The following is a 27,519-nucleotide window of genomic DNA, read 5'->3' as shown; positions in this document are numbered from 1 at the left end:
TGTTCTTTCTGCTTCATCAAGTCGCTTTCAGATCAATATGTCAAAACGTTGACTTTGACCAAATATCTTACTTCATTTAAAACAGCTACTTGCACGCTTGTTGCTTCGTGTCGTTCTCGTCGTCGTCATTTTTTTAAAAAAACAAAATTTAATATTTCCGATGGAGATAAAATAATAAATAAATAAATAAATAAACAAATTTATGATAAAAGATTTGAAGATCAAGGTGGAGGTGGAGTCAATGCACAAGGGGAAAAAATAATTATAAAATTGAATTTGAATAATATAGGATATAATTAGAATAAAAAGGCAATAATGAAATTGAGATATAAAGATAAGAAAGGGACAGAAACCAAATTAAAGGGTTTAATGTTGAAATGAGTCACCAAACCAAAAAAGCTAATTTGGGTTTGATTCCTTTTGGTGAGATCAGATCACCCAAAGTCAATATCCCAATCATATTATTAATTTTATTACCTTTGGCCCCACTTCATATTATTTATATCCACACATTTATTGTCACACACCAAAAATATAAACTATTATATACTAAAATTAATTAATATGCAGAAATATGAATCAAACATGTAAAAAACTAACCAAAATCATGTTCGTAGTGAAGGAGAATTTGAAGCTATCACATAGCTTTTAGGAAAACTTTATGTTTTTGTTATATTATACCATTTTTTAAACACTAAAAATTTGTCAAAGGTATCAAACTTATAACTTAGAGCGCACTATTTATCTTCCCATTAAACTTAGAAATAATTCAAATGAGTGTAACCGTCCAAATTTTAGTGGATATTGTCTTTTTTGTACTTTGTCTTTCAAACTTTTGTTATAAGTGTTTTAAACTGAGGTTTCCAAATAAATGAATTTTTTTTTCCCTTTTTAGTTAACCTACAATAAAGCTTAGAAGTGGGAAAGATTGATATAGCTTAGAAGTGGGAAGGGTTGATATGATTGGTATATGACAATACAGTGTTAATGCTCATAAGTTTAGCCCCAAATTATTGGATCTGCGTTTTATTAATTCTAAGCACGACATTATATAACTATAAAAACCACAAATAACTTAAAGGAGTGGAGCATAATAAGATTCCTAACAACTAGAACTGCATTTGAACAGAAAACAAGACGGGTGGCAACCATTAGCAAACCTCGAAAGCCTAAACAACTCAAAGATTCAGCTCAAGCTTGCTTCAAACTTGTCATGTCATTCCAATCAGTCAAAACATGTGAGGTACATTCAATATGGTAAGCTCCTGTCTTCTAAATCCCACATCAGTGTTTGGTTCTTTTTTGATGTGTTTACTAGTTTGTTACCCGATTTTCTACATAATTTTAGGTAGATTTTCTAAATATCCTTTTGTATTCTCTCTATATATAGATCATTCTTCTAATTCAATCTTCTCATCAACCATCCAATCACTCACTTTTTCACTAACAATTGGTATCAGAGCTATCTTATTAAGGGATCTATGAGATCAAAATGGGAGGAGAATCTAATTTAAGGGATATGTGAGATCAAAATGGGAGGAGAATCTAATTTTTCAGCTGTTGCACCACCAGTCTTTGATGGAGACAATTATCAAATGTGGGCAGTTCGTATGGAGACTTATTTGGAGGCTTTGGATCTTCAAGAAGCAATAGAAGAGGATTACGAGCACAAATCAAAGTACAGAAGGAAAAGAAGACAAGAAAATCAAAGGCAAAAGCTTGCCTATTTGCCATTGTATCTGAAATGATCTTCATGCGAATAATGTCCCTCAAAACAGCAAAAGAAATCTGGGATTATTTCAAGGCTGAATATGAAGGAGATGAGAGGATTTGTGGAATGAAAGTCCTGAGTTTGATTAGGAATTTTGAGTTGCAGAAGATGAAGGAGTCAGAGTCGGTGAAAGAGTACTTTGACAAACTTCTCAGCATCGCCAACAAGGTGAGATTGCTTGGTTCTGTATTAAATGATTCTAGGATCGTTGAAAAGTTGTTAGTCACTATTCCAGAGAAGTTTGAAGCCACCATTACTACTCTGGAGAACACCAAAGATCTGTCAAAGATTTCTCTTACAGAACTCTTGAATGCTTTACAAAGCACAAGAGCAAAGGAGGTCTATGAGGCAAGAAGGGGTGATTGAAGGTGCCTTACTTATTAAGCATCAAGACAACAGCAGGTATAAAAACTACAAAAATTTCAAAAATCAATAGACGTATGGAGATTCATCTGCTAATTATCAAAAGACAGAAGGAAGAGGTTTCAAAAAATCCTATCCACCTTGCCGCTATTGTGAGAAGAAAGTTCATCCACCATACAAGTGTTGGAGAAGACTTGACGCCTTCTGCTCCAAATGCAATCAACTTGGACATAAAGTTGTGATCTGCAAAGCCAAAGTTTAGGTGAAAGAAGTAGATGCACAAGTAGTTGATCAAGAAGAAGAAGATCAATTGTTTATGGTCACTTCTTCCTCAGGCAAATAATCAAGCGAGAGCTGGTTGATTGACAATGAGTGCACAAATCACATGACATATGACAAGGAGTTTTTTGAGAAATTAGGAGACACTAAAGTCGAGTGAGGATTAACAATGGTGAACACTTGGAAGTCAAAGGAAAAGGCACAGTAGCTATAACAAGCTATGAAGGTACAAAATTTATTCCAAATGTTTTATTTGTGCCTAAAATTGATCAAAATCTCTTAACCGTTGGTCAGTTACTTAATAAAGGCTATAAAATGTTGCTTGAGAATAAGCGGTGCTTGATCAGAGGTGCTAGTGGCAAAAACTTGTTCAATGTCAAAATGAAAGGAAAAAGCTTTGCTCTAAATTCGACGGCTTTTATATCCAGAGTTAGTGCCACTGAGATTTGGCACAAAAGACTTAGACACTTTCATCATCGAGGTTTGCTTCAGATGTAGTCAAAGAAGCTGGTAGAAGGACTCGCTGACATTGATGATGACATGCCTCCTTGCCGTGCTTGTAATTTTGGGAAGCAACATAGGCAACCCTTTCCTAAATAGGCATGGAGAGCCTTGAAAAAACTACAGCTGGTTCATACTGAGCTTTGTGGTCCTCAGCGAACACCATCATTAAATGGTAAGCTTTATTACATTGCTTTTATTAATGATCTAACAAGAATGTGTTAGATATTCTTGCTGAAGCAAAAGTCATTAGTTGCGGGTGTATTTTGGAAATTCAAAGCCAAAATTGAGAAGGAAGGTGCATGCTTGATTCAGACTATAAGATCGGATAATAGCAAGGAGTACACTTTAGAAACTTTTAACAAGTTTTATGAAGAAGCTGGAATTGAACATCAATTGACAGCACCATACACTCTTCAACAGAATAACGTCAGTGAAAGGAGGAATAGATTCATAATGGAGATTGACGAAATGCATGCTTCATGAAAAGGATCTTCCAAAACGTTTTTGGGGAAAAGCAGCAAACACTGCTGTGTGCTTGCAAAATCGAAGTTTGGTATAAGTACAAACCTTCTTTATGTCTTTGCTTCACTTACATTCCATAGGTCAAGCGTGATAAACTTGACAAAAAGTCAAAAGTTGGCATCTTTATTGGGTATAACACTATATCCAAAGCTTACAGAGTTTTTTAACCACATACTAATCGTGTTATTGTGAGCTGAGATGTTCATTTTGCTGAAAGTGAACAATGGAATTGGGAAGAACTGACGAAGGTGAATCAGATTTCTAATGCACCAAACAAATTAACCTTTGGTTGCATGTTAGAAGAGTCTAAAGATGAACGACAAGATGCTTTGGTTGATGATGCACCTGTCAGAGGAGGAGCTTTCGGTGATCGAGAAAAACAAAATCTAGGAGTTGGTTGATCGAGAGGAGGAGCTTTTGGTGATCGAGAAAAACAAAATCTGAGAGTTGGTTGATCGACCTCCAAACAGAAAGATAATTGGAGCAAGATGGGTGTTCAGAAAAAGCTTGGAGTTAACAGCATCTAAACAAGAAGGAGTGTTAAAGATCACTCATTTGTTTAGATTGATGTTTATCTAACTAAATCTCAGTTAGGAGTTAGCAGTTAGATTTAGTTTTTTTGATTTTTTTACTAATTTATTACCAGATTTACAGATTTTTAGATAGATTTTTTAAATATCTTTTTAACTTTGTTGTAATTCAATATCTCATCAATCATTTAATCACTCCCTCTTTCACTAACATTCTTGTTGGACGCCATTCCCAATGAACTTGTTTTTGTACAAATGGAGTGGAAGCGGGAAGGAAGCGTTTAGCAGAGAAAAATCACTTGAAAGAAGGAGCAATAGGCGAGTTATGTCAGTTTCTCAGCTGGTTGGAGCTTGCTTTATGCTGACAATGGCTTGTTTCAGAAAGCTACCAGCTCTGCCTGGACATTACAATAATGCCAACTTCAAATAAAACTAAATCGAAAAAACCTTATTGGCTATACCATAATAATGAAGAAAAAAAAAAACGGCATCCATCCTGCAGCTAGCAGAGCAGAACAGTCCTTGAAAACCGTATGTACGATCCGATGCACAATATCTGAACAGACGCCGACATTTTTCACCAACTTCATCTTCCCCGCTTCAGCCTTCTTTCATTCACTATCTGCAGCTTGACCACAAACAATGGCTTCTTCTCCTCAGTTTTTCAAAATCCTTCTGCACAGAAACCTCGAAGATCAAAAACTGGTGAAAACAGAGTCTCCTTCACTTTCTTTTCTTATCTCTATGTCTTAAACGGTTTGCTTCCTTTCCAGATGATTCCGAAGAAGTTCGTGAAGAAATACGGTAAGCTCTTGTCAAGTGCCGTAATTCTAAAGCTTCCCGATGGAATGAAATGGAAAGTGGGTCTGGCAATGGCTGCTAATGGCTCCGTTTGGCTGCAAAAGGGGTGGCATAAATTTGCCAACCACTACTGTTTGGAGTTTGGGTCTCTGCTGGTTTTTAGATTGGAGGGCAGAAGTTCGAGCTTTGAAGTAACCATATTCGACCCATCTGGATTGGAATCCGAATATTCTTCTTTCCATGTTTGTGATTCTACAACAGAATCTGAAGAGGACGATGACTCTGTTTCTGATTCAGATGATGAAGGTATGAACTTTTGGAGGTTATTTTGAAGTGTTCTTTTAGAATTTGATAGTTTATCTTTTTTTAATCATCTCTTCAAAAGACTATGAAATAATTGGGGTTGCAAGGAGAAGACGAAAATCAGCAACAGAGAAACCTGGCTTCCAAGTTGTGTTGAACCAATCAAACGTATGCGGTAGATACAACATGGTAAGCTCTTGTTTGATTATTCTGAACCCTTTCTCGTTTGATCTTGTTTGATGATTTGTTCTTCGTTCTTGGAGGTTTTTCCTGCGAGATTTGCAAGGAGTTATTTATGTGAGAAATCTGGAAATTTTAACGTTCAAACTGCAAATGGTAGAAAATGGCCACTTTTGTATAAATGGAGTGGAAATGGAGATAAATTTGCGTACGTTTCCAGTGGGTGGAAGCGTTTTGTACAGGAAAATCTGTTGAAAGAAGGCGATGTTGTGTTCTTCGAAATGATTAAGAAAGGAAGATTCTTGTTCACCAAATTACAAGATAAGAGCACTGCATCAAACCCCTTCTTCAAAGTGGATATTCATTACAAAAGCTACAAGAACAGAATCTTGGTAACAAAAACAGAAGAAAACAATCAAAACCCATTTCTTTAGTTCATAAAATGTATACATTTTCATGGGAATTGAGGCATTTTATGTTGTTGTTCATTGGCAGAACATTCCCATGGCGTTTGGTAAGGAGCATTTTTCACCAGAAATGAAATATGTAAAGCTTCAAACTGGGAATAAGGAATGGATGGTAACATTAAAGCAATATGAAGGATGTATGAGATTCTCAGGTGGTTGGAGGAAATTTTACGGTGAAAATGGGTTGAAAGATGGAGACACCTGCTTGTTTGAAATGGTGAGCAAACAAAACTGCGTTTTTAAAGTGACCATTTTCAAGCAACCTTAATGAACTGAAACAAACCCTTTTGTTTTGGTCTCTGTGTTTGTTATCTGTTGGATGTTCTTCAATTCTCTTAAAACTGCCATTGACAATCGGAGGGCAAGCTGTGTTTGTCCTTTTGTGTTGTTTAGTGGAAATATGCCTTTCTGGGGACGAAGCTGACATGCTGATGTTTAAGGGCCTTGTGCTTTTCTTATGATCTCTTGATGGTATGTTCTTATGGAGATTCTATGGTTTTAATTGTGTATAGTTTATGAAGTTTATGGGAAATTATCGCCTCGATCATAGTCTTGTTATTTTGGATTCGAGTCTATTGCTTTTGTCGGCCTTGATTTTTTCTTATAGTCTTCGTCTCAATAATATATAAAAGAGTGAACGTTAATTTTTTAGTAATTAATTTTATTCAAATATTTGATAAATCTAACATTTATGGAAATAAGAATGTATATAGCAAATTATATTCAATCTAATTTTTGTATTTAAACTTAGATAAGAGAATTATTGAGTAGCTTAATCTTACATTGGCTAATTCCCAGGAGTAAGATCGTTTGTACATCCCATGAACTTAAAAAAATAATTTAAATTAACATTTTTTTTTTTAATAAATTATAATTTCTTATGAGCATTTTAGAAATAAAAAAATAAAAAAAATTCCCAAAACCCTAGAAAGATGAGCCCTCACCCTATACTTGCATGCATGTGGTGTGGTGAAATTTGGAGAGGTGAATCTTCTTAAATTCTTCCTTTATTTTTGTTGCTGTTCACGCCTTCCTTTCTTCTTCTTTTATGATTACCAAAATCTTTCCCCTGTTTTGTGGATTGTTATCTGATTCTTCGTCGATACTTCTTTTTGGCGCGAATGATGAAGCACGGCAGCACCAGTGCCGCTTCTAGCCTTGAGTTCTTCAAGGGTTTTATTCCCGATTCCGGCTCTCTGCATATGGTAATGCTTTCTCTTCTCTGTTTAATCATCCACATTATATATACCCTAACATTAAAATTTATGGGGCTTCTTTTTCCCCCTTGTTTTCGTTTGTTCCTACTGTTCTTACGATTTTGATTTTGGAATTTCGGAAACGCGAAGGATTCGAGTCTATTTGAGTATGGTGGAACTTAAGCGTCTTCAGCGCCGTTTCCCCCCTTCCTTTTTAGGTTGATTACTGAAGTTTCACAAATGGCTCTGTTACTTGTTCTTTACTGAGCAAAAGAACATTTGGGATTAATTTTGACCATTGGTTGACTCTGCATTGCACATGCACAGAAAATGGGTCTCAAAAGTTACTTGATATTTTGACCATTGGTTAGAGATGCATTTGCTCCTCTTAAGAGTTTCTGGGTTAGCATGTTGATACTTTTCCCATGTACTTGCGTGTGAGATGATTTGTTTTGTTTTGTTATCTGTTTGCATTATTTCATATCCCATCTCTTCTTTCCAGAACATACCGCCAGCTTTTGTGAAGCATTTAAATGGATCTTTTCCAGAAAAAGCTATCATGAAAGATCCTATGGGAAAATCATGGCGTATTACGTTGGAAAAACTGGATGACCTTGTGTATTTCAAGAATGGCTGGCCGGCATTCGTAGATTACTATTTTCTGAAATATGGAGACTTCTTAATTTTCCAATATGACGGCCACTGTACGTTTGATGTTAAGATATTTGGTACAAATGGATGCAAGAAGGCAGTGGCAGCTAAAGCTGCTAGTTGTGTCCCAATTTTGGAGGCTGTGGCAGCAGATGCTGCTAATGCTGTTCCAATTTTGAAGGTCAAAGAAGAGCCTGTGGTTGACAAAGAAGATGCCAAGCATTCAATATCCAGCAAGAGGACGCGATTACAAGTTGGGTCAAGTGAGTACTTGTTTTCAAAACATAATAAGTTTGGAGATGGCACTTTTATTTTTCAATTCCTCGTTTCATATATGATGTAACGATTCAGATTTTTCTTCATTTTTAAGATTCACATTGAACTTAGATTTTACTTTTTTTTTTTTTTTAATTTTATTTTATTCGTTTTCACTCTCGGCTTTTTATTCTGTCCGATTTTCGAAGCCTCAAAAATTGGGTCGTGACAAAAGGAGAATTTGAAGCTATCACATACCTTAGGAAAAATTTCTCCTTTTCTTAGATTATACCATTTTTAGACGTATCAAATTTATAACTTATAACTCACAATTCATCTTCACATTAAACTTAGATTTTACTTTTCTTTTAATTTCTTATTTTATTTTATTTTATTCGTTTTCACTTACGGCTTTGGTCATGGTCCAATTTTCGAAGCCTCGAAATTTGGTTCGTGACAAAAGAAGAATTTGAAGCTATCACATACCTTAGGAAAAATTTCTCCTTTTGTTATTTTTTAGATGTATCAAACTTATAATTTACAACTCACTATTTATCTTCACATTAAACTTAGATTTTACTTTTCTTTTAATTTTTATTTTATTTTATTCGTTTTCACTCTCGGCTTTTAGGTCATGGTCCGATTTTTGAATCCTCGAAACTTGGGTTGTGACAAAAGGAGAATTTGATGAGATGAGGTTGTATGAGATGGCTTTTAGGTCATGGTCCAATGACGGCTGATAGTGGAGCTGAGGTTATCATGGAAGTTAACAAGATGACATAGCTAGCCGTTTATGTTTTTATTTGGGTTCTTAAGTTAGATCGTTGAATATTTATTTTATCTAAATTTTCAGGATTTAGTTCTTGAATGTTTTCGTTTCGGAGTTATGTTTAGTTCGGATTTTGAACTTTTATGTAAGACTCTGTGTTGTTTCCAAGACTATTTATGTTGAATTTTTGCTTAAAAATTTATGCATGTATGGATAAGAAAATTATCTGATGTCAAATTCTTTCAACTGAGCTTGTAGAAATAGTTTGCAAGCCAAGAAACATTGCTGCTTCAAATCGTGGGAGACGACTGCCTAATGCCTCTAACTCTGTAGAACAGGTTGGCCCAAGTGGGCCTTTCTTTGTGCGGACGATGAGTCGAATCAGACAATTGTAAGTATTACTTGCCAAACTTCTTTTCTTCTTAAGAAACTTTGATTATAATTGTACTGCTATAGTTGAGAAGCTTGCTACCTTATTAGTAACCTAATGCAAGTATCTCTGTCAGACTGTCATAGGTGAAATTTAGTTGGATGTACATTAAATGATATGATGTAACCGTTGTATGAGCTCAGACTTCAACATGTGTTATATCAACATAGAAATGAAGAGCAAAAAATCAAAAGCTTGAAATTGATAATAGATTATATTCCCAAAATATACTCAACAAATTTCTGTTGGAACCTTCCCGTGTTTCCATTTATGTACTATTGAGATTACAGGTAACCAATGGCTTGTCTGAAGCTTTTGAGGGATGTTGGAGAGAATGCCATTTCTGATGATTTGGTTTTGAATTTAATTGCAGTATATTTCTGGACGTATGATGAGGGATCAGAACATCTCGTTGAAACAAAACATAGTTCTTAGAGATGAAGAGGGCCAGTTGTGGGCAGCAACCATCTGGTTCACCACCCAGGATCGTATTTCTATTACTGCTGGGTGGTCTAAATTTTACGAGGGCCATAAGTTGAGAAGAAATGACAAATGTGATTTTGAGTTTGTTCTTGAAAAGGGAAATGTATGCGGACAGTTTGATGTCAAAGTCACACGCCACTGTCTTCCTGTGCGTTGAAGACTGCTTAGCAGAACCAAGTTTTCATTGTACAGTGGTTTTGTATGAAAAAAAAAAGCAGGGAAGATCAGATAAGTCCCTCTCTTTCATCGGTAACGTTTTTTTCTTGTTAATCTAACGTTGTGAATGTAGTTGTAATTTAATATGTTTATTATGATGCTCCACATGTTTGCGCCTTACGAACTAAATTATACATAAAGACTGCATTATTGAATTGATATAGCATTCCAAAACTCAAAATCATAACAATCAAGATCTTTGAAACTGCATAAAATGCCAAAAACTAGATTCATTCAGTTTGAGTATAGCCAGTTTCAAGAACCAAAATACATTCAATTCGAGCATGAGGTAGAGCATAATCTTTAAATTATTTCTTGGGATCTACTGAAATATATTTTTGTGGATAATCTTTTAACTTTTACCTTATCCATAGGAAGTTGATAGTCAAGGAAATGATCAATATTTCCAAGATGATGACCTTCAGGAGAATAATCAAAGGGAAGGAGAAATGCTTTATTTGGAGTGTCGACCCCTTCAAACAGATAAAGAAGACAATAGGAAATAAGCTAATATGGATGCTACTGAGGTTATAATATTTAACTTCCATTTACCATTATTTATGACTTTTGATGTTCCAATAAGAAAAGCTACAAGAAGTTAGAACTCATATGGAAGAACTGAAGACTTACTCCAAAATAGGCCTCATAATATTGAAAATTGAACACTAATTTCTGCCTCTACTACCAAAATGGTATTCTGCTAACTTACAGCTGCAATTACTCGTGGAAGCAATAGGCTTATCTAGTTCATTTACAAAGCTATCGTATGTACAACTGCATGAATTTAGTATTGGTATAGCATTTCTACCCACTCTACACACCACCCTTGATCTAAATCATTAGTGAGAAAACGAGCTTTCCTCTGTGCTGTAGACCGAGTGCTCACTCAAGCTAAAGTTGGTTCTTTCTTCATCCCACTTCATTATCTCCCTCGCATACTTTAGAGCTGCATCAACACTATAAGGCTCTAAACCTTTCACAGGTGAAACATACAGCTTCCGCCCAGTTAGTGTGGTGAAGAGCCTTTTGAATTTTACTGCAACATAGTGTAAACCGAGTTGTCCTAGAGAGGGGCTGCTATTTATATTGTTCTGGCTGTTAGAGCGGTTGCGGCTGATCATTGGATGGAAATCGTCGAACCACTCGCACTGAGTTAATGGTACCCGTTCTATCTTCTCTTCAAACAGATCATATTTGTTCAGTAATACAAGGAAGTTCATTTGATCGAAGGTCGGATGAGTAACCAAACTTTCAAAGAATTTCCTGCTAAGTAGCATCTTATTCACTGAATCCCCATTGCCATCAATGGAAAACTGATCGTAGTCGCTCAGAGAGACACAAAAGATAACAATCCCAATGTCTTCAAACATCTCCAGCCACTTCCAATTTTCACCAATTCCTCTTGCATGGGCTCTAATAAGTTGATACCTGACAAACCAATCAAAATGAGTATGGTCATCGATGATTGAATTAGTACCTTTAACTCAATACGAAGTGAAGGAACAGAGAATGCCAAAGCGTAAGGCACTCGTACTTGGAAAGATAAATAAATGGATAAAACTCTACCAAGTATTATCACTCACGTAAACGAAGAGTTGTGCTGATCGGCAGTGTCTATATCATCATTAGGTGCAGATTGTGGAAATGAGAAATCTACGCAAGCAAGCCCATTGGATGAAATAAGACCCTCGGCATATAGGATATCTGAATCGGAAGGCTCATAATCGGTTGTCAATATGTCTACAACCTGGAGAAACACAGAATATTAGAATCCATAACGGGAACAAGAGATTAGACCTTCCAACTATTATCGAGTTGCCAATTTCTGAGTTTATAGGTAAGAAAAGAAAACTACAAACCCACAAGACAGCTGACTTTAACAAGTAAACCAGTATACAATATCAATGGAACATAAGAGATTTTCTAGATTAAACAAGTTGAGGCAAATACTATAAGAACTTACTCTTTTTAGGAAGTAATGAGCAAAGTTCGGCAGCATTTCCAACTCACTTCCTCGTTTGTAGGTAGCCTGAATAGCAGCATCATTCCACAACTCTTCAACCAACGGAGCATATTCTCGAGTAGCTGCAGGAAAGATAGTCTCCAAAGTTCCTGAAACCATAGTCTTGAGAAGCCAATCGGAGAAAGCTTTCAATTTTGGCCCAATTGAGTATATGCTTTTGTCAGGATCAATACTCGAGCATCCTACTTTTAGCCCAAAAGATCATTTCAACAAATTAATACCAATCTAGCATTTTATATAATAATAACAATAATGCTAACTACAAACACCAGAAAAGTGAAACAGTCTTGTACATTACACAGCTACAACACATACAGGAGCTAAGTGGGCACCCATGCCCGCCCCTAAGAATTAGACCCAGAAGAGATAGGAGTTTTACTTATTAATCTGACTGTTCAAATACAGGACCTCTCAATGGGAATTACTTATAAACCCCGGGCCTCTGACAAGGGGCCACCCTCGAAGTGAGCTGCTGTTATATTAAAAAATAAATAAAACACTCAACCATTAGAACACTAATAATGCGTTCGACAGATACTTGAATGCTGAATCTAAGCCTAAGTCATATTATCCAAAACTTCTGTTCCAAGTAGCTAGCAAGCACCTGACAGCAACCTTGTCTAATGCCTTAAATAGATAATGAGACAAGAATCAATAATAACTCCTACCAGCAGGGTCAACTTCATCAGACAGCTTTCTCCTCCTTATTTCAGCCGAACTTTCCTCCTCAAATCGTTCACGGCCTTCAAGAATTATACCAAGATATCCGTACACATTGCTCTGGATCTTCAACTTAATAAGTTCACGTTCATCTTTAGAGAAAGGTGCATCCTTGTATAGAATTTTGGCCTGCCAAGCAATTAGAAAATGAAATTACCGACTTAACTTGACTATGAAAGATTTGCAATGTGGCAAAATTGAGATGACTAAAGAAATTTACAGAGTTACACACAATTATATGATGAACCAAATACTCAATTGACCAATTAGAAACTACCTGCTTGAATATAGTACTTGTCCCAGATCCATCATAACCAACTAAAAGGAGCTTTTGAAGAGCAAGGTAGTCAGGAAAAGTTCTGTAAACAAGGTTGCTGTCTGGTTCCCCAGAATAAGCTGAAGATTTAGAAGGAACTGGTAGCGATAACAAAGTACAGACAAGCTTCGTTCCAGCCTAAAATGCAATCAAGAAGTCAAGAACAAGTATATGACCAATTAAAGCTACGAATGCAAGTTAAAAGCTAAATTTACTGTCTATTTCCACAAGACGGTACCTTCCCCCATATGTACCCTTTGGTGTTTTTCTGTCCCTCCTCTTGGTACGATCCATCCTCATTGACCCAAAAGTGTGGGTTACCAGCACATTGAACTCCAGCCAACTACAATGATCAAATGTTCCCTTTTAATTTTAGAAGTTAATTACGCTAGAAACAAAGGTTACACTTACAAAATTTACCTGCAGCATACGGAGCTCTGCTTTTGTAATTTCTCTGCCATTTATAAAAATCTTTGTATTTCCATTGCTAGCATCTGCCTTAATCGGCCCACCGATGTTAAGATGAGGGGTAGTTATCTTCGAAGGTTTTTGTCCTTCCTGTTAATTAGATTGCAAAGTTTTATTGCATAATGAAGAAATAGGCTTCAAAAGGAAAATAAAAGAAATGGAGAACAAATCAAGGTAACTAGATTCACCTTTCCCCAAAGACCAGAAACCTTATCGTACCAATAATTTCCTGGTTTTAGCTTCTTTGGTGGGTTGGGGCAGGTCTGTAGCGTTGTAAGCTCCTCGAAAGATAAAGGTTCCCCATTCACAAAAACGTACTCTGGTGGTAGCTGATTCGCCTCACAACACTTCTCAGCCTTCATAACCTGTCGGATCTCCAACTCATTCAGCAGTCTCTTAAGCATTCTGGAACATTTTCCCAAATTTCCTCGCTTTGACTCATCAATAGGATATCCTATGCAAGTAACACATTTGCGACCTTCAGGCATTGAACCCATAGCTCTAAGCACGCAGTTGCTACAATATTTGGCATCACAGACGATGCAAACCTCCTTTTCAGTAAACCGGTTCCCCTTGCAGCATCGATAACACGATCCTTTTTTTCCTTTCCTAAGTGGTTCTCTTTTCACTCGCAAAGTTTCTGGTCCATCCTGACTGTACTCTTCATTATATGTATCCTCAGACTCAGGGTCAAGAAATGTTAAAGCTGACCGCCTACCATTATGACCTCCCTCGTTTACAACTTTCATAGATGAAACCCGAGAAGATGGATAATCTGTACTCAATGCTGATTCTGTAGAGACCCAGTCAACTTGATTGATATCATTGAAATCCATGCTTTCCTTCCTACAATTGGAAGCTCTCAAAGAATATGAGCTTTGCTGCGATTTATTAAAGCTACCAGAAAACTCTATCGTGCAAGAGCTCCCAGCGTCACCTAATAACTCACAAGAATTTCCATGACTAATCGATGAGCAGCCAAAAGCCCTCGAGCAGTTGCCAACATTCGAAAATTCGCCAGAAACAATTTTCCCATTTGAAAACTCCAAAGCTCCTGAACTACTCAAGTCACCAGACAATTGACAACCATGATTACTCGCTGCTCTGTCCTCAAAGGCAATAACAGAAGTTGGTGAAACAGTTCTTTCAGAGCCAGAATCTGATTCCTTCGACAGACACCTGCGACTATCCTCAGTACTCTGATCAAACGCAATAACAGATGTAGGTGAAACCACAGACTTCCCACCAGCAGGTTCCAACTCTTTAGAGAACTTTTTCGTCAGAACATCCTGCGCCAAAATCGGTTGTACAACTGGCAAAGACATCTTATGAGTAAAAGAAACCTCATCCACCACTGCAGCCACCGGAATCCGCTCCACGTTGATCGGAAGAGCTTGAGGAAGATCATACGGCACCGGTGGGCCTTTGTACTCCTTAGCAAACGAATACGGTAAGCCATCTACAGGATCCGAAGCCATTGCCTCAACCAGAGGCATTTCAATCCCGAAATCTAAGGCCCTAACCCTAATTTCAAGTCTAACCCTATCACCAACAAAACCAAATAAATCTGTAAAGTATAGAGCATTTAACGAAGCAACAGATTCCTCTCCCACCAAGCAATTCAAAGAGAAACTGTGTACCCTTCAAAAATCAATCAAGGTATATCCGAACCGAACCTTCAGCAATCAGTAATCAACCAAAAGGGATAAACAGCAAAGAAAAATGAGCCACAAGCTAGAGAAATGATGCAGAGAGGGTATGGCACAAAAAATGTAGTTCAGAAGCGAAGAGTAAGAAGACAAAAATGAATTAAGAAGAAGTCGCAATAGAAGGATTCAAGATACAAAGAAATCAGAGGAGACAGAGAGAGAGAAGATGAACCAGGAAAATCCAAATTCGGTGGGGATGAGAGAGCGCACTGTTTGGTTGAGAGGAAAAAGAAAAAGCTATTGGAAATGTGAGAGAGAGAGAGAGAGAGAGAGAGAGAGAGAGAGGAAAGAACAACCAGCAGCTGGGTGTTGGAGCCGGAATCTTTTGTGTAGTAATAATTAAAAAAAATCTATATTTATATTGTAAAAGAAAAAACTATTGATTTAATTTTATATTGGTTCTCTTCTATTTAATTAATACAATATTGACTTTTCAAGTATAAATTGATGTTTTATCTCTTTTAGGTTTATAAAAAAACATAAAATAATAAATAAAATAGGCTTGAGTTGAATTTTTAAGTTTATAAGTTTATTTTCTTATTGATATTTTCAACCCAACATCCCATTAATTAAATTTCTTAAAATAGGCCAACTTGAAAAATAATTAAGAAAATAAATCCTCCACTAAAATAATAAAATAGTAATTTTTTTCAATAACAAATACCAAAACATTGGTTTAGATAATATCCTTTTAAAATTACCAAACTCAAAATAAATAGAATAAATTAGAATTTAAAATGTTTAAAATTTGTTGGGTTTTTGGGTTGGGGGAGGAAAAGGGAAAAATGGAGGGAGAGTGGGCCCAGTGGGCCCAGTTGGCCCAACAGTGCTTTTGTCTTTCTACGCTGTGTTGTTGATATCAAATACGAACAGTCACCAATTCTGTCCTTTTCTTTGGTCCTCCTGCCTTACTTTCTTTTTTCTTTTAAATAAAAATTTATTTTTTTCTTTTAAATAAAAAGGATTCTCTCGCCACGGCTATGTTGCTATCTTTTAACAAATTCATTTTTTAATAAATACATTTATACAATATAAAAACGTTTACATTTATACTTTAAAAATGTTTTTTAGGAAATAAATTTAGTAAATAAAAAAACACAAATTTTTAAAAAATATTCCACTGAAATTAATCACCAAATCTTTTGATTATGCAGTTGACAAAAAAAAAAAAAAAAAAAAAAAAAAAAAAAAAAAAAAAAAAAAAAAAAAAAAAAAAAAAAAAAAACATATTTATTATTAATATAATCATTTTTAATAAGTAACAAAGAAAAAAGAAAAAAGGTTATTTAAACGGATCCCTAATTATTATTATTTGGATGAAGGGCATTTTTCCAGAAGGTCGCATCTTTGTTCTTGTTGGGGATTTCTCAAATCTGGTTTTCCTGCATCAATCCGCTCTGGTGCAGCTGCAATCCACTGGTATCTCTCTATTAGGGATTCCTTCGTTGCTTTCAGTCGCTCGTGACCTCTCTCAGCTTCGTTCTCAAGGTTTTTCCCTTTTTCTTTCTAGTTATGATTTTGTTGTTTGTAGCTGCTCTTCGCGTTCTTTTGGCTAGAGATAGATTTTTTATTGTGGGCCTTGCGATTATCCGAATGCTGGCTGCTCTATGTTCTTAGGTTTCTGTTTTCCACTAGTAATGCAATTCGGCAGTCTAATTCTTGGTTTATATGTTCAATCAAAATGTTTTAGTTTCGAATTCGTAATCCGCACAGAAAACTTCTTGTGAAGGGGAAACACCAAAAGGGCAGGAAGTTTCTTGTGAAGGGTTCAATAAGTTGTTGAGTGTGTATGTTCTTTTTCCCCAGTTAGGCTTCTAGCATACTATACGATCAATCGACCTAGAAATAAAAAAAATCGGGGCAATGTAAATCTTCTTCGTCTTATTCCAATTTTGTGGTATGTGCCGGAAGAGGAAACCTAAATCCGCTTTCATTGGTGGAAGTAGAAAAAACCAAATGGTGTAAAAGGGTTAAGTATTTGGACGATTAGAAATAGGTTACATTTTTAGTAATTAGGTTGCACGTTGTTTTATGCAAAATCTGCTGCAGAAGGCGATGAACTCACGAACACACACATGCACACTTATTCTCTCTCTGTATTCTTTTATGAAACTTCATTTTAAGATTGTGTGGAGTGATTAATGGGTGAAGATTTATGTGAACATTACTTGTTATATTTTGTGATTTTACTTAATGGGGAAGAATCAAATGCCCCATCATGGTTAACTTAGGCTGATCTTTTTGTTTTTGCTTGTATTATCTGATAAATCCAGTGTCAGTGATTCAGAACTCCATTTATCCCAGATCTAGGCATCGGTAACCAACCCCATTCTAGTAGACAAGTTGATATGAAATCCAGAGCTGTGGGTTGTTTCAAGCTCTGCTATTTACTTCCTTCTAGGCAAGCATTTGCTTCCATTTTGGTAAACCAAAAATTAAAGGTTGCCTCTTGTTCAACTGTAAGTGCCAAGCAAGTTGAAGAGGAGGTGGGAGAAGGGCCGTTGGCACATGCCAATGACTCTACCGAAGTTTTCCGGAGATGGGGTTGTGCTGATGATGATATTGCACAAATCTTTGCACGTGGACCTTCTCTGCGCAGGAGTGACTTAAACCAACTACAAGATAAACTCCAACTGCTACAAGGTCTAGGCATCACATCTCCCGACCTTGTGAAGATCATTAATTGCTATCCTCGGTTCCTCAAATGTCGGATCAACAACAACTTCCATGAGCGGATCGAGTTCTTCTTGAAAATGTTTGAATCAAAGGAAGTTCTTATCAAAGCCATTGTAAGAAACCCTTTACTTTTGACTTCTGATTTCCATAATAAAATCAAGCCTGCAATTTCCCAGTATGAAGAATTGGGTCTCAGTAGAAAGGATTTGATTCTCATGCTTTTATCTCGCCCCACACTGATCCCAAGATCTTCATTTAATGATGAGAAGATGGGATACATACAAAAAACAGGGCTCACACATGGTGACAAGATGTACAAATACATTGTTACAATCATTGGTATCTCACGACTTGAAACCATCCGTCAAAAAGTAGCCAATTTGGAAAAGTTTGGCTTCACAGAAGATGAGACATTCACTCTTCTTGGACGATCTCCCCTTATCTTAACTCTATCAGTCGATAAAGTGCAAAGGAACATGACTTTCATTTTGTGCACGTTGAGGCTGCCTGCTAAGATTATTCTTAACTACCCATTTCTAGTATACTTAAACCTTGAAGAAGTCTTGAAGCCACGGGTACTTCTCTCAGAGAAGATGGAGGAAATGGGTCTCCATATTCAGATCAAAGGCGGTTTGATGCTCAGGGCTCTTAGGATGACAGAGAAGAGGTTCTTGAAGAGATTTGTTAACAGTCAACCAAAAGATGTTGCTGATGAGTTGATGCAATTTTATCAAAGTGCAAAAGGCATTAAGCGTTTGGCAGAAACCTCAAGGAAGAGCCATCGCAGGGGCTTTCCTTTCTGAACCTTAGATATATCTGGTGTGGAGGCTAGACCAATTCTATGTCGCAATATGTTCTGAATTGTAATTGGTTCAATCATTCACAAACTGATGATTTTGGTCATGTACAGCTCTTGGATTCTTGCGTTGTTGTATCATTTGTCAGTATGAATAAACTTCAAAACCCATTTGCGCAATGCCTGTAGATTTACCTGTTCTTATGTAATAGGTTATCCAGCGCCTGCTCACTGTTCTAATGTGTTGTTTGGAGGATGAGCCAAGAACATGTAACGCGTTGTCTTCTTCTTGGCACTAATGAACACTATTCTCGTAAGCTCAGGAAGGGTACAGAGATTAATCTGTGGGATTTTGAATGTTGTAGGAAGAGTAGGAAAGCTTGTTTAGGATTTTATTTGTATCTTTTTTAAAATTTTGTACAGCAATGGAACAATGAACAACTGTTTGGTTCCAACTTCGAACATCAGCACTTCAGTAAAAGTGAAAATGTCACTGAAAATAGCAGCTCAAAGTGTAAAGATGTAACAGTATCTTTTTAGCGATGGTTCTATTGTTACAACTTCTAGCAGATGATTTGAAATTGATGATAAAAAAACTTCTTTCACTAGCTCTAATTTCTCCCTTTTTCAAAATGGCTCCAAAATACCTCATCTTTATCAGCTCGGCTTGTGAGGCGTGTCTCCCGCTCTCTTGCTAGATTAAAGCAAAGCTTAAAGTCCAAGGACTATTCTTCACTCTAAAATAGAATGAAGTTTTGAAGATAAACAGTTTACAAGCAAGAACCTTTGAATGGAAGAAGTGTTGCTATGAATTTTTGTTAAAAATAGATAATTTTAACGAAAAAATTGTTCAATAATTAATTTGTATATTAATCAAATTTAAATTTGTAAAAAAATTTATATTATTGAAATTAGTTACTTTAGGCATTTTTAATGAAAATTGCAAATATGTAAATTACCATTGTTAGAAAAGGAAAATAAAAGGCGAAGGGAAGGTGGAACCCGAACAAAGAGAAGTTCAAAATATTGAAGCAGCAGAGCTTACCAGTCTCCGTCGTTTCTCTGCTCATAAATTTCATCCATGGAAGCCGGAACCGGAAGTAGCAGCAAAAGCCTTGACTCGGACCTGAAGGAAAGGATGAAGGGTATGCAAATTGAAGGATACCCAATTAAGGGTTTGTCCATTGGAGGCCATGAAACTTGCATCATTTTCCCAACCCTCAATTTGGCCTTTGATATTGGTCGCTGCCCCCAAAAGGCTATAAGCCAGAACTTCCTCCTCATCTCCCATGGCCATATGGATCACATTGTAAGTCCAACTCCCTCTCACCGCTTCATTTTTCAACTTTCTCATTGTCGTCTGAGCTTGTTCACATGGCGTGAGACCTCACGGTCACTACGCTTAGTAGATGCAATAACTTGTGCAGAAATGTCGAAGTGAAATTACATGTGGTTTAGGGCTTGAAGTCTAGTCATTACCTGTGGTTCTGCTGCAGCTATCTTCAATTCAAGTATCTATTTAAGATTTGAATCTAATTTTACCTTCCCGACGTTGTTGGGAAGATCTTATAAAATTCAAATCAGACATCGATCGCATTTCGAATGTAAGCTTTTTCGCGTATTGTTCATCTGCAGTTTACCTGTAGCTTTTGTGCTTAATAGGGTGGACTTCCCTTATACGTAGCTACGCGTGGATTATACAAAATGGAGCCTCCTACAATCATTGTACCCAAATCTATAAAGAATGATGTAGAAAATCTCTTAGAGGTGCACAGAAGATTGGATCAGTCTGAGCTGAGATGTAATTTGATAGGCTTGGAAGTGGGTAGTGCCCCTTATTGAATCTTCTTATTTTGTCCAATGAATAATTTGGTCACTTTTTGCCCAATTTTCGTGTTGCAGTGTAATACATTCTTCCATTCATATATATTGTTTGCAGGAGAAGAGTTTTCATTGAGAAGAGACCTCAAAGTGAGGGCTTTTAAGACATACCATGTCATTGACAGCCAGGTAACCTATTTAATGCACATATACTTTGATGATTTGGTTTTTTTTTTTTTTTTTGTCCAAAATTTACAGCCAACTCCTACACAAAAACTTTGGCAGGGCTATTTACTTTACTCTGTAAAACAGAAGCTTAAGAAAGAGTACTTGGGACTACCTGGCAACGAGATCAAGAAACTCCGGTTATCTGGTGTGGAGGTCTGTCCTTGACTGTCAAATTCATAGATTTCTTGGAACACATTCATTTTGAAAACTTCATTTTTATACACTCCGTCTATGCAAAAGCCTATAGTGGCCTCCCTGGCAGAACAATTTATCTAGAAATTTGTGAGATTTATCACTGGTGGGTGACCCGAAGAGTTTGAATCCACGATCATTTGGTTGAATTCAGGACTTTTCCACTATGTTTAAGCAATTTCTACTCATTTATAGTTTAACAAAGTTTGACGTTTTCCTTTGATTATGATTTTTCTTTCACGCGTTTCCCCATTCATTAAAATTCTCCTCAAATGCATAACTATCTTGGTTGTTTTTATTTGTGCCAGGTTACTTACACAATTACCGATCCTGAAGTGGCTTTTACAGGTGATACCACGTCCGACTTCATAGTTGATGAAAATAATATCGACGTATTGAGGGCAAAGATTCTAGTTATGGAGGTCTGGGACTTGAAGCCTGCACATTATATGACAATCTTATTTTCCTTTAACTTTTGTTCAAGTATTTTTATTTTAATTGAAATTTTAATACCATTGAAATTGATTTTGAATCATTAAAAACATGTTGTCGAGTGATTTTAAAGATTTTGAATGTGATAAGAGTGATTTTAACCATTTCAAATTAAACATGTTCATTGTATATTGGGCTTGGGGGTAGGTTGAGATTGGGAAGAAAAATGGTGTAGGTTATTATTTTGGGAGGGTGGGTTCTATTGGGGTTTAATCTCTCATGGTGCACAACCATTCTTCTTTGCAGAGCACATTCCTTGAAAATAGAGTTACAGTGGAGCATGCAAGAGAGTACGGACACACTCACCTGTTTGAGGTTTTCGTTCACTCAGCATTGTAATTCCTTCTATTGCTGTATTCATTCAGCAACTTATATCTTATATTTTTACATCCTAATGTGCTTTTTATGTTGATGATCCATCCATCCCAGATAATAAACCATGCCGAGAAGTTTAAGAACAAAGCGATTCTTATGATTCACTTTTCAGCTCGCTACACTACAGAGGTACTTGGATGCCAATTTATTGATATCTCTAGTTCATCATGCTTTTAGTTAGTTTACTGGTGCAATCCTTATATGAGGTGACATCATCTTCTTCCCACTTACATTTTTTAGAGAGGATTTCAGAGAATAACAAGTCTCAAGTTGCTCTTCTGGTTTGTTTTGGTACGTTTGGAAGGGTCTAAGCTAAATACATTTTCTGCTTTTTGGTTAATCAGGAAATTCAGCAAGCCGTAGCTGCTTTACCTCCACCTTTAGCAGGCCGAGTTTCTGCTCTAACGGAAGGTTTTTGAGAGAAAGGTATTTAGAAGCGTTTGGGAAATCATTTTGCCAATTTTTATGGTTGTTACAACAATCATTCAGTTCACGTATACTTCTTTTTTAGTTGTTTTATTGTGAATTTTCATGATTTGTTTCCATAAATGATTTATTTTTACTGTCAAAATGATGTTGATGCTTTCCAATTGGGCCATCTGTATTTTTGCAAGGGAAAATTCAAAATCAAACTCTTGTTATATTTGAGGATATTAATTGAATTAGCTCCTGCAGTTTTACGACTGCTAGTGAAGCTTAATGCGTTACTTAAATATTTTAAGTAGATACCATGTTATTCAACTTCATTATTTTAACAAGTAGAGGGCACAATTTGAATTCAAAACTAAAATGTTGAAAAATGGATGGCGTTGCTCAAAAAAAGAGAGAAAAAAAAGGACGTCAAGTCATGAGTTATGCTATAATTCACACACTATCTGCAAAATTATAACTTCAATTAAACCATATTAGGAACACAGAATACAAGACTTTACCCGATGCAAAACAATTTATCAAAACTGTGAATAGTTTCCTTGCAAATACCATTGAAGTACACCTCAATATTAAATCACAAGTCGTCCGTATCACCCAGAAGACCGATTAGCAGAAACCAGGAAAAAGAAAAAAAAAAAACTCGGCATTGGTAAACCGAAAGTGTTTTCACACGTTTTGTTTTTTCTTTTTTTACTCTCTAAGAAAAAGCAGTTTACAAAAACGTCCTCCAAATAGCCTTCAAAGTTGCTGTATAGTTGCGCTCAAATAAACCATGAACACATCTTACACCTCAGTTCTCAAATTGTCTGCTACATTAGCGACAACACAGCAAAGTTTCGATTCCAAGGCTAGAGAACTAACCAATTCCTCCATGGATTTCAGCTCCTCGTGAAAATCTGGATGCAATACCAATGAAGAAAAGTTCTCGTCCAGCATTAGTCCAAGATATCTGACGACATCATCAAGCTTGGGAACCCAATCACAAGCCTTCAAACCCAACACAGTAGCTGCTTTTGGACAATGAACTGCTTGAGGAAATCTCTCATATCTCTTTAACCATTTTCCCAGATATCGAATCAAACGAATCATCTCTTCATGGTTCAACTTATTGAGGGCAGAAGAAAGAATGACTTCATCGAGATTAGGTGATGCCAACAGATAATGCAAACACAGTTCCTGGGTTGAGAACCCATCATATGCTACCATGAGCTGAATTGCAGCCTCCTTTGCCAGATTGGACTTCTTGTCTTTGAGACTTTTATCACTCGCCTTCTCAATGGCTAGCAATGCCTGATCCTCCCATTCCTTCCTCACATTAGGCATACTGGCATAAGCCTCTTTGGAAGGGCAAAGAAAGTACTTCAAAATGCAATGTAAATCAGCAGGACCAAAATCTGATGCTTGCTTGATACAAAGACAAAGTAAGTCTGACCTCTTCTTCGCCACAAGTTTCAAAATCAAATTTGAATAAGATGCGTGTTTAACAAGTCTATTGACAACAAAAGTCTCCAGCAATTCCCATTCCTCTAAAGCAATACATGTATCCAAAACCAAGTCTCCAATATCTTTACTCATCAGGAACCCAAGTTTCTCAATCAGAATCTTAGTGTAACGATTGTCGGATGAACTAACACCAACCACAATTCCGACCGTTTCCCTCACTTTCTCAAGAAACACACATAAAATTTTTATAAACTCGGGCTTTGAAAAGTTTCGGTTTTTCAGCTTCAGCTTGAGATTTTCGTGGAATTTTTTCCCCAAATCAATCACCTTGGAATCGGTTTCAGATATTTTCCACCCTATAATGGGATTGACAAGAGAAACAGGATCTGGTTCATCTACTTTGGATTTCAAACTGGTTAGAATATCGTCTGGATTGAGGAGAATGGGGTAGTCAGACCGGGAAGCAAGCGGTTCGGAGGAGGCGGAGGCTTGCTTGATGACTTCAAGTAATGTCATGACTAAATTTCAAAACAAAACAAGTTGTAATCTACCTGCAGAAAAAAATAAGTTAAGTTATGAAGTCTAAATTCTCTGTAATATCTAAACACAATGTTTCATCCTAATTCCTAAATTCCTTGATAATTGATAGAGTCCATTCAATTCTTAACAAGAACAGACCCTGCGCAACTTATACTCAGTTTGGTTTTAATATATAAAATTTGAACTTCAGTCAGTTCTAATCCTCTTCCTTTTCTTCTCGTTAAGGTTGAACTTCAAATTACAGTAGACCTACTTTTAAGTTCACCCCATTTTGAAATTGGTTGAACCGAAGAGACAAAAAAGAACAAAAAAAAAAAAAAAAAAAAAAAAAAAAAAAAAAAAAAAAAAAAAAAAAAAAAAAAAAAAAAAAAAGATCGGGACAGACCTTAACGTCGACTGAGAGATGAAGGGGGTGCGGTAGAAAAGGGATTTTGGCGAGGCGACGTACGGCGGTGGCGTCGCCAACGAGGGAGATAAGGGAGGAGAAAGAAGGGGGGTAGAGCCGGTGGGGGTTTGCGGCTGCAGCAAAAATGGGGAAGAGGAGAAATCAGAGAACAAAGTAAATAAGTGGAGGGAAGAAGAGCCGTAGGGTTTAGGGTTTTTTCTTTTAATGTGTGCAAGAAAGGAAAGCCCCAAAATCAGATCAGAGACAATGTAACTCAATCGAAAACAAAAAAGAACTTAAAAGTTAACAAACCTCGAACTGCTGCTCACGGCGGAGAGAAACGACGGAATCGGAAAGGTAAGCCGTAACCCTAATAATTAAGCAGAAGGAAGAGATAAATTTGGCGCCTCCGTTGAAGGAGCTTCACTTGTTTAACAGATGGGCTGGGCCTTAAGCCCATAATAAAAAAGCCCAAAAGGAATAAAAAAAAAAAAAGAAAGAAAAAAAGCAATCTATGGCACTTCATCTTCTCCCTTCTATGTGGATTCGAAGTCAAAATTCTCTAGCGGTTCTCCATTCTCTCCTGGCTGGATCTCTCCATTGATTTGCAGACTGGTAAATTTCTGCACGTCCTTCAGATTTTATAGTTTTTACTCGATGCAGCTGAATTTTTATAGATCATGAGGGTTTTTATTTTTTAATAACGTTTTCGGAAATATACGTATCTTTTCTGCCAGTCCCCCCCCCCCACCCCCTGGATTGGGGTGAATCGTAATACAATACGAAGGTATGTTGAAATATTAAGTATGCAGATACGACAATTTGGATGTTAATGAATTTGGAAGTTACATCGACATATACACGCACCATAACGCTCGTTTGCTCACTGATGATTATGAATTTATAGAATTCTTTATAATTAATTTCATTGGAATTTTAAGTGGCACGGGTTTTTGATGGTTGGGAAGAAATGAGCTGTTGAATTCTGGACATGGCTCGTGCTTGTAAGAAGGGGGTGAGAAAACTTGTCTGACTAGCTAGGTTTGGTTTCAGGGATTATTAGGAAGTGAGTCCCACATTAGTTAATTTAGTGGAAGACCTTGGGTTTATAAGTGAGGAATACTATCTCCATTGGTATGAGGCCTTTTGGGGAAGCCCAAAGCAAAGCCATGAGAGCTTAGGCTCAAAGTGGACAATATCATACCATTGTGGAGAGTCGTGATTTCTAACAAACACTACTTCGACTATGCTGCTCTGCTTCTTCTCTCTGTTTTTTCATTTCTGCACTTGACTATAGAGGGGATTCTAGAGGAGTTGTCACCGACCAAAAAGAAATCAAAGTTGAATTCTGCAGGAATATTGTTTAGGTTTAATTCTGATATATGAAGGCAAATATATGTGGGAGGGCATAGTATCATTGAATTTTCCATGTTTATCACCGTGGTAGTTGATGAAATTGAAGTTCGGGATTTGTGACAACGATAATGGTTTTTATTTCTTAAATTCATCAGCGTAGTTTATTTGATGATCCCTTTCTTTTTTCTTTTTTCTTATTCTCTTCTCTCTCCTACACCCCCCTCCCCCGTCTCTCTCTCAAATTGATCACCGATGTAGATGCTTTATATGTAGTATATGATTTTAGTCTATCTTTATTTGTCACCATTGCATGATGCTTCGTTAATTTTGAATTGTATGGTCTGTTCTAGAAATTGAAGAATGGTGTCATTCCGAGCATTCTTGAACAGCCCTGTTGGTCCAAAAACTACTCACTTCTGGGGACCTGTCGCCAACTGGGGATTTGTTGCTGCTGTATGTTTGACTTTTATTTGAGTATCAGTTCTACCATGCCTGCTATGTTTCCTTTCACTTTATAGCTTTTCTTAGTTTCTTTTTGCAATTATTTTGATCATGCTGGAGGATTCAAACAGGGGTTAGCAGACATGAACAAGCCACCAGAAATGATTTCTGGAAACATGACAGCAGGTTGAACCTATCAATGTTGGAACTCATTTATTTATCATGTCTATGAGTTTGGTCAAAGTCGTAATGTCTGCTCTTGTCACTGCAGCAATGTGCGTCTATTCAGCACTGTTTATGAGATTTGCATGGATGGTGCAGCCCCGCAATTACCTACTTCTTGCTTGTCATGCATCGAATGAGACTGTACAGATGTATCAATTCTCACGTTGGGCAAAGTCTCAAGGGTAAGTATGAGGTGTATTGTTATCTTCACCATCAATTCATTTCCTTTTTAAGTTATCATCTGGCATTGGTTGTTGGGACCTTGTTGTATTGATGACATAGAGGGAAGTGAGCAAAAGATTCTATTGGCCGGTATTTGTACCATGCTTTCTGACAATAAATTATCAAAAAAATTTGTTTCTTGTCACACTGATAGTTCCTTTATTTTGACAATATGAAGACTGAAGACTATTTAGTATTAGCATGTACGTTAACTTCTTACATTCCAGCTTAACTTCGTGAGTATGTGCATGTAAATTGTGGGTGATAGTTTTTTCGTTTCTTTTGGGCAAAGTAATTAGCCTGTTTCTGACACAAGTTCCATTGCAATAGGTACTTGTCAGAGAAGAAAGACGAAGCTGCATCTCAGTAGCCTGATTTTGGGCAAAGTAATTATCCTTTTGTGTTCGTGTCATGATTTTCTAAAGGTTGTAATTGACCCATTGATAATCGTTGTGTATGTTATTTGAAAATATGTGAGGAAACTACTTCAGTAACGCCAAAATGGAATTGGGAATTTTCTCCCGAGAAGCAATAAATATTTTAGACTTCCAATTCTGAGTAAACAACAAATACAAGAATGCAGTACATGAGTACCTTATAATCCTCGGTAAAGGCGTTGGATATTAAGGTTTAATTAGTAAATGTGTAGTTGTATGGAACAGTTGGAATTTGTTAAGATGGAATGGTTGATCACCAGCATTGGTAAACAATGGATTGCGGTAGTAAGCAATGGAGGCTATTTTGAGACGGTTTATATCGAGCATGGCTGAAAAGGAGGGTTATCGTGCCTCGAGTTCAAGTATATGGCTACTGTTAGTGAAGCGTGGATGTGTAATATGAAAAAAAAAATGAAAAAAATCTTGTCTTTTACATATACTGGTATACATTTATGTTCTTTTAGAAATGCTTGGTGTTCTGAAGTAGTTTGGTTTTACAGTT

The 27,519-nt window shown here is 36.6% G+C and overlaps 6 protein-coding genes across 15 annotated transcripts; 4 read left to right on the top strand and 2 right to left on the bottom strand.

Annotated features, from left to right (window-relative positions):
- The first annotated feature begins 4,170 nt into the window (after nucleotides 1-4,170).
- On the top strand, nucleotides 4,171-10,357 carry LOC111477865 (B3 domain-containing transcription factor VRN1-like). 3 transcript variants are annotated; one of them, XM_023121805.1, is made up of 9 exons: nucleotides 4,171-4,674; nucleotides 4,743-5,076; nucleotides 5,156-5,262; nucleotides 5,337-5,645; nucleotides 5,749-5,937; nucleotides 6,851-6,925; nucleotides 7,419-7,830; nucleotides 8,850-8,982; nucleotides 9,395-10,357. In XM_023121805.1, the coding sequence occupies exons 1-9, from the start codon at nucleotides 4,612-4,614 to the stop codon at nucleotides 9,411-9,413; spliced, it is 1,641 nt and encodes a 546-aa protein (XP_022977573.1). In that variant the 5' UTR covers nucleotides 4,171-4,611; the 3' UTR covers nucleotides 9,414-10,357. The 3 variants fall into 3 exon arrangements, with proteins under 3 accessions (XP_022977573.1, XP_022977574.1, XP_022977575.1); XM_023121806.1 differs by lacking the exon at nucleotides 8,850-8,982; XM_023121807.1 differs by lacking the exon at nucleotides 5,337-5,645 and having other exon boundaries at nucleotides 4,173-4,674.
- Nucleotides 10,338-15,276, bottom strand: LOC111477864 (extra-large guanine nucleotide-binding protein 1-like). Of its 2 annotated transcripts, none has more exons than XM_023121802.1 (8): nucleotides 13,436-15,276; nucleotides 13,200-13,337; nucleotides 13,018-13,122; nucleotides 12,741-12,917; nucleotides 12,412-12,592; nucleotides 11,684-11,928; nucleotides 11,304-11,467; nucleotides 10,338-11,148 (listed from the first exon to the last, which is right to left on the bottom strand). In XM_023121802.1, the coding sequence occupies exons 1-8, from the start codon at nucleotides 14,741-14,743 to the stop codon at nucleotides 10,560-10,562; spliced, it is 2,907 nt and encodes a 968-aa protein (XP_022977570.1). In that variant the 5' UTR covers nucleotides 14,744-15,276; the 3' UTR covers nucleotides 10,338-10,559. The 2 variants fall into 2 exon arrangements, with proteins under 2 accessions (XP_022977570.1, XP_022977571.1); XM_023121803.1 differs by having other exon boundaries at nucleotides 11,684-11,925.
- Nucleotides 15,277-16,249: 973 nt separating this feature from the next.
- On the top strand, nucleotides 16,250-18,880 carry LOC111478530. Of its 2 annotated transcripts, none has more exons than XM_023122826.1 (2): nucleotides 16,250-16,444; nucleotides 17,261-18,880. In XM_023122826.1, the coding sequence occupies exons 1-2, from the start codon at nucleotides 16,273-16,275 to the stop codon at nucleotides 18,433-18,435; spliced, it is 1,347 nt and encodes a 448-aa protein (XP_022978594.1). In that variant the 5' UTR covers nucleotides 16,250-16,272; the 3' UTR covers nucleotides 18,436-18,880. The 2 variants fall into 2 exon arrangements, with proteins under 2 accessions (XP_022978594.1, XP_022978595.1); XM_023122827.1 differs by having other exon boundaries at nucleotides 16,271-16,444; nucleotides 17,230-18,880.
- Nucleotides 18,881-19,413: 533 nt separating this feature from the next.
- Nucleotides 19,414-22,246, top strand: LOC111478792 (tRNase Z TRZ1). Of its 2 annotated transcripts, none has more exons than XR_002717548.1 (8): nucleotides 19,414-19,737; nucleotides 20,091-20,253; nucleotides 20,368-20,438; nucleotides 20,535-20,630; nucleotides 20,978-21,091; nucleotides 21,408-21,496; nucleotides 21,591-21,665; nucleotides 21,881-21,896. XR_002717548.1 is itself a non-coding variant. In XM_023123258.1 (8 exons), exons 1-8 carry the CDS (start codon nucleotides 19,510-19,512, stop codon nucleotides 21,953-21,955), a joined length of 891 nt encoding a protein of 296 aa, XP_022979026.1. In that variant the 5' UTR covers nucleotides 19,414-19,509; the 3' UTR covers nucleotides 21,956-22,246. The 2 variants fall into 2 exon arrangements, 1 of the variants encoding a protein (XP_022979026.1); XM_023123258.1 differs by having other exon boundaries at nucleotides 21,408-21,476; nucleotides 21,881-22,246.
- Nucleotides 22,247-22,412: 166 nt separating this feature from the next.
- On the bottom strand, nucleotides 22,413-24,775 carry LOC111478009. Of its 4 annotated transcripts, none has more exons than XM_023122055.1 (3): nucleotides 24,649-24,775; nucleotides 24,337-24,470; nucleotides 22,413-23,962 (listed from the first exon to the last, which is right to left on the bottom strand). In XM_023122055.1, the coding sequence occupies exon 3, from the start codon at nucleotides 23,925-23,927 to the stop codon at nucleotides 22,752-22,754; it is 1,176 nt and encodes a 391-aa protein (XP_022977823.1). In that variant the 5' UTR covers nucleotides 23,928-23,962; nucleotides 24,337-24,470; nucleotides 24,649-24,775; the 3' UTR covers nucleotides 22,413-22,751. The 4 variants fall into 4 exon arrangements, with proteins under 4 accessions (XP_022977823.1, XP_022977824.1, XP_022977825.1 ...); XM_023122056.1 differs by having other exon boundaries at nucleotides 22,413-23,958; XM_023122057.1 differs by lacking the exon at nucleotides 24,337-24,470 and having other exon boundaries at nucleotides 22,413-23,958.
- Nucleotides 24,776-24,845: 70 nt separating this feature from the next.
- On the top strand, nucleotides 24,846-27,135 carry LOC111478010 (mitochondrial pyruvate carrier 1). Of its 2 annotated transcripts, none has more exons than XM_023122058.1 (5): nucleotides 24,846-24,951; nucleotides 26,043-26,145; nucleotides 26,265-26,319; nucleotides 26,405-26,540; nucleotides 26,911-27,132. In XM_023122058.1, exons 2-5 carry the CDS (start codon nucleotides 26,053-26,055, stop codon nucleotides 26,948-26,950), a joined length of 324 nt encoding a protein of 107 aa, XP_022977826.1. In that variant the 5' UTR covers nucleotides 24,846-24,951; nucleotides 26,043-26,052; the 3' UTR covers nucleotides 26,951-27,132. The 2 variants fall into 2 exon arrangements, with proteins under 2 accessions (XP_022977826.1, XP_022977827.1); XM_023122059.1 differs by lacking the exon at nucleotides 24,846-24,951 and adding an exon at nucleotides 25,099-25,123 and having other exon boundaries at nucleotides 26,911-27,135.
- Nucleotides 27,136-27,519: the final 384 nt, after the last annotated feature.

This window comes from Cucurbita maxima, unplaced genomic scaffold, assembly GCF_002738345.1.
Source record: "Cucurbita maxima cultivar Rimu unplaced genomic scaffold, Cmax_1.0 Cma_Scf00004, whole genome shotgun sequence".
In the NCBI taxonomy this organism is placed as follows: Eukaryota; Viridiplantae; Streptophyta; class Magnoliopsida; order Cucurbitales; family Cucurbitaceae; genus Cucurbita; species Cucurbita maxima.
Note: the sequence above shows the minus strand (reverse complement) of the source record. Positions and strands in the feature narration are given on the sequence as shown.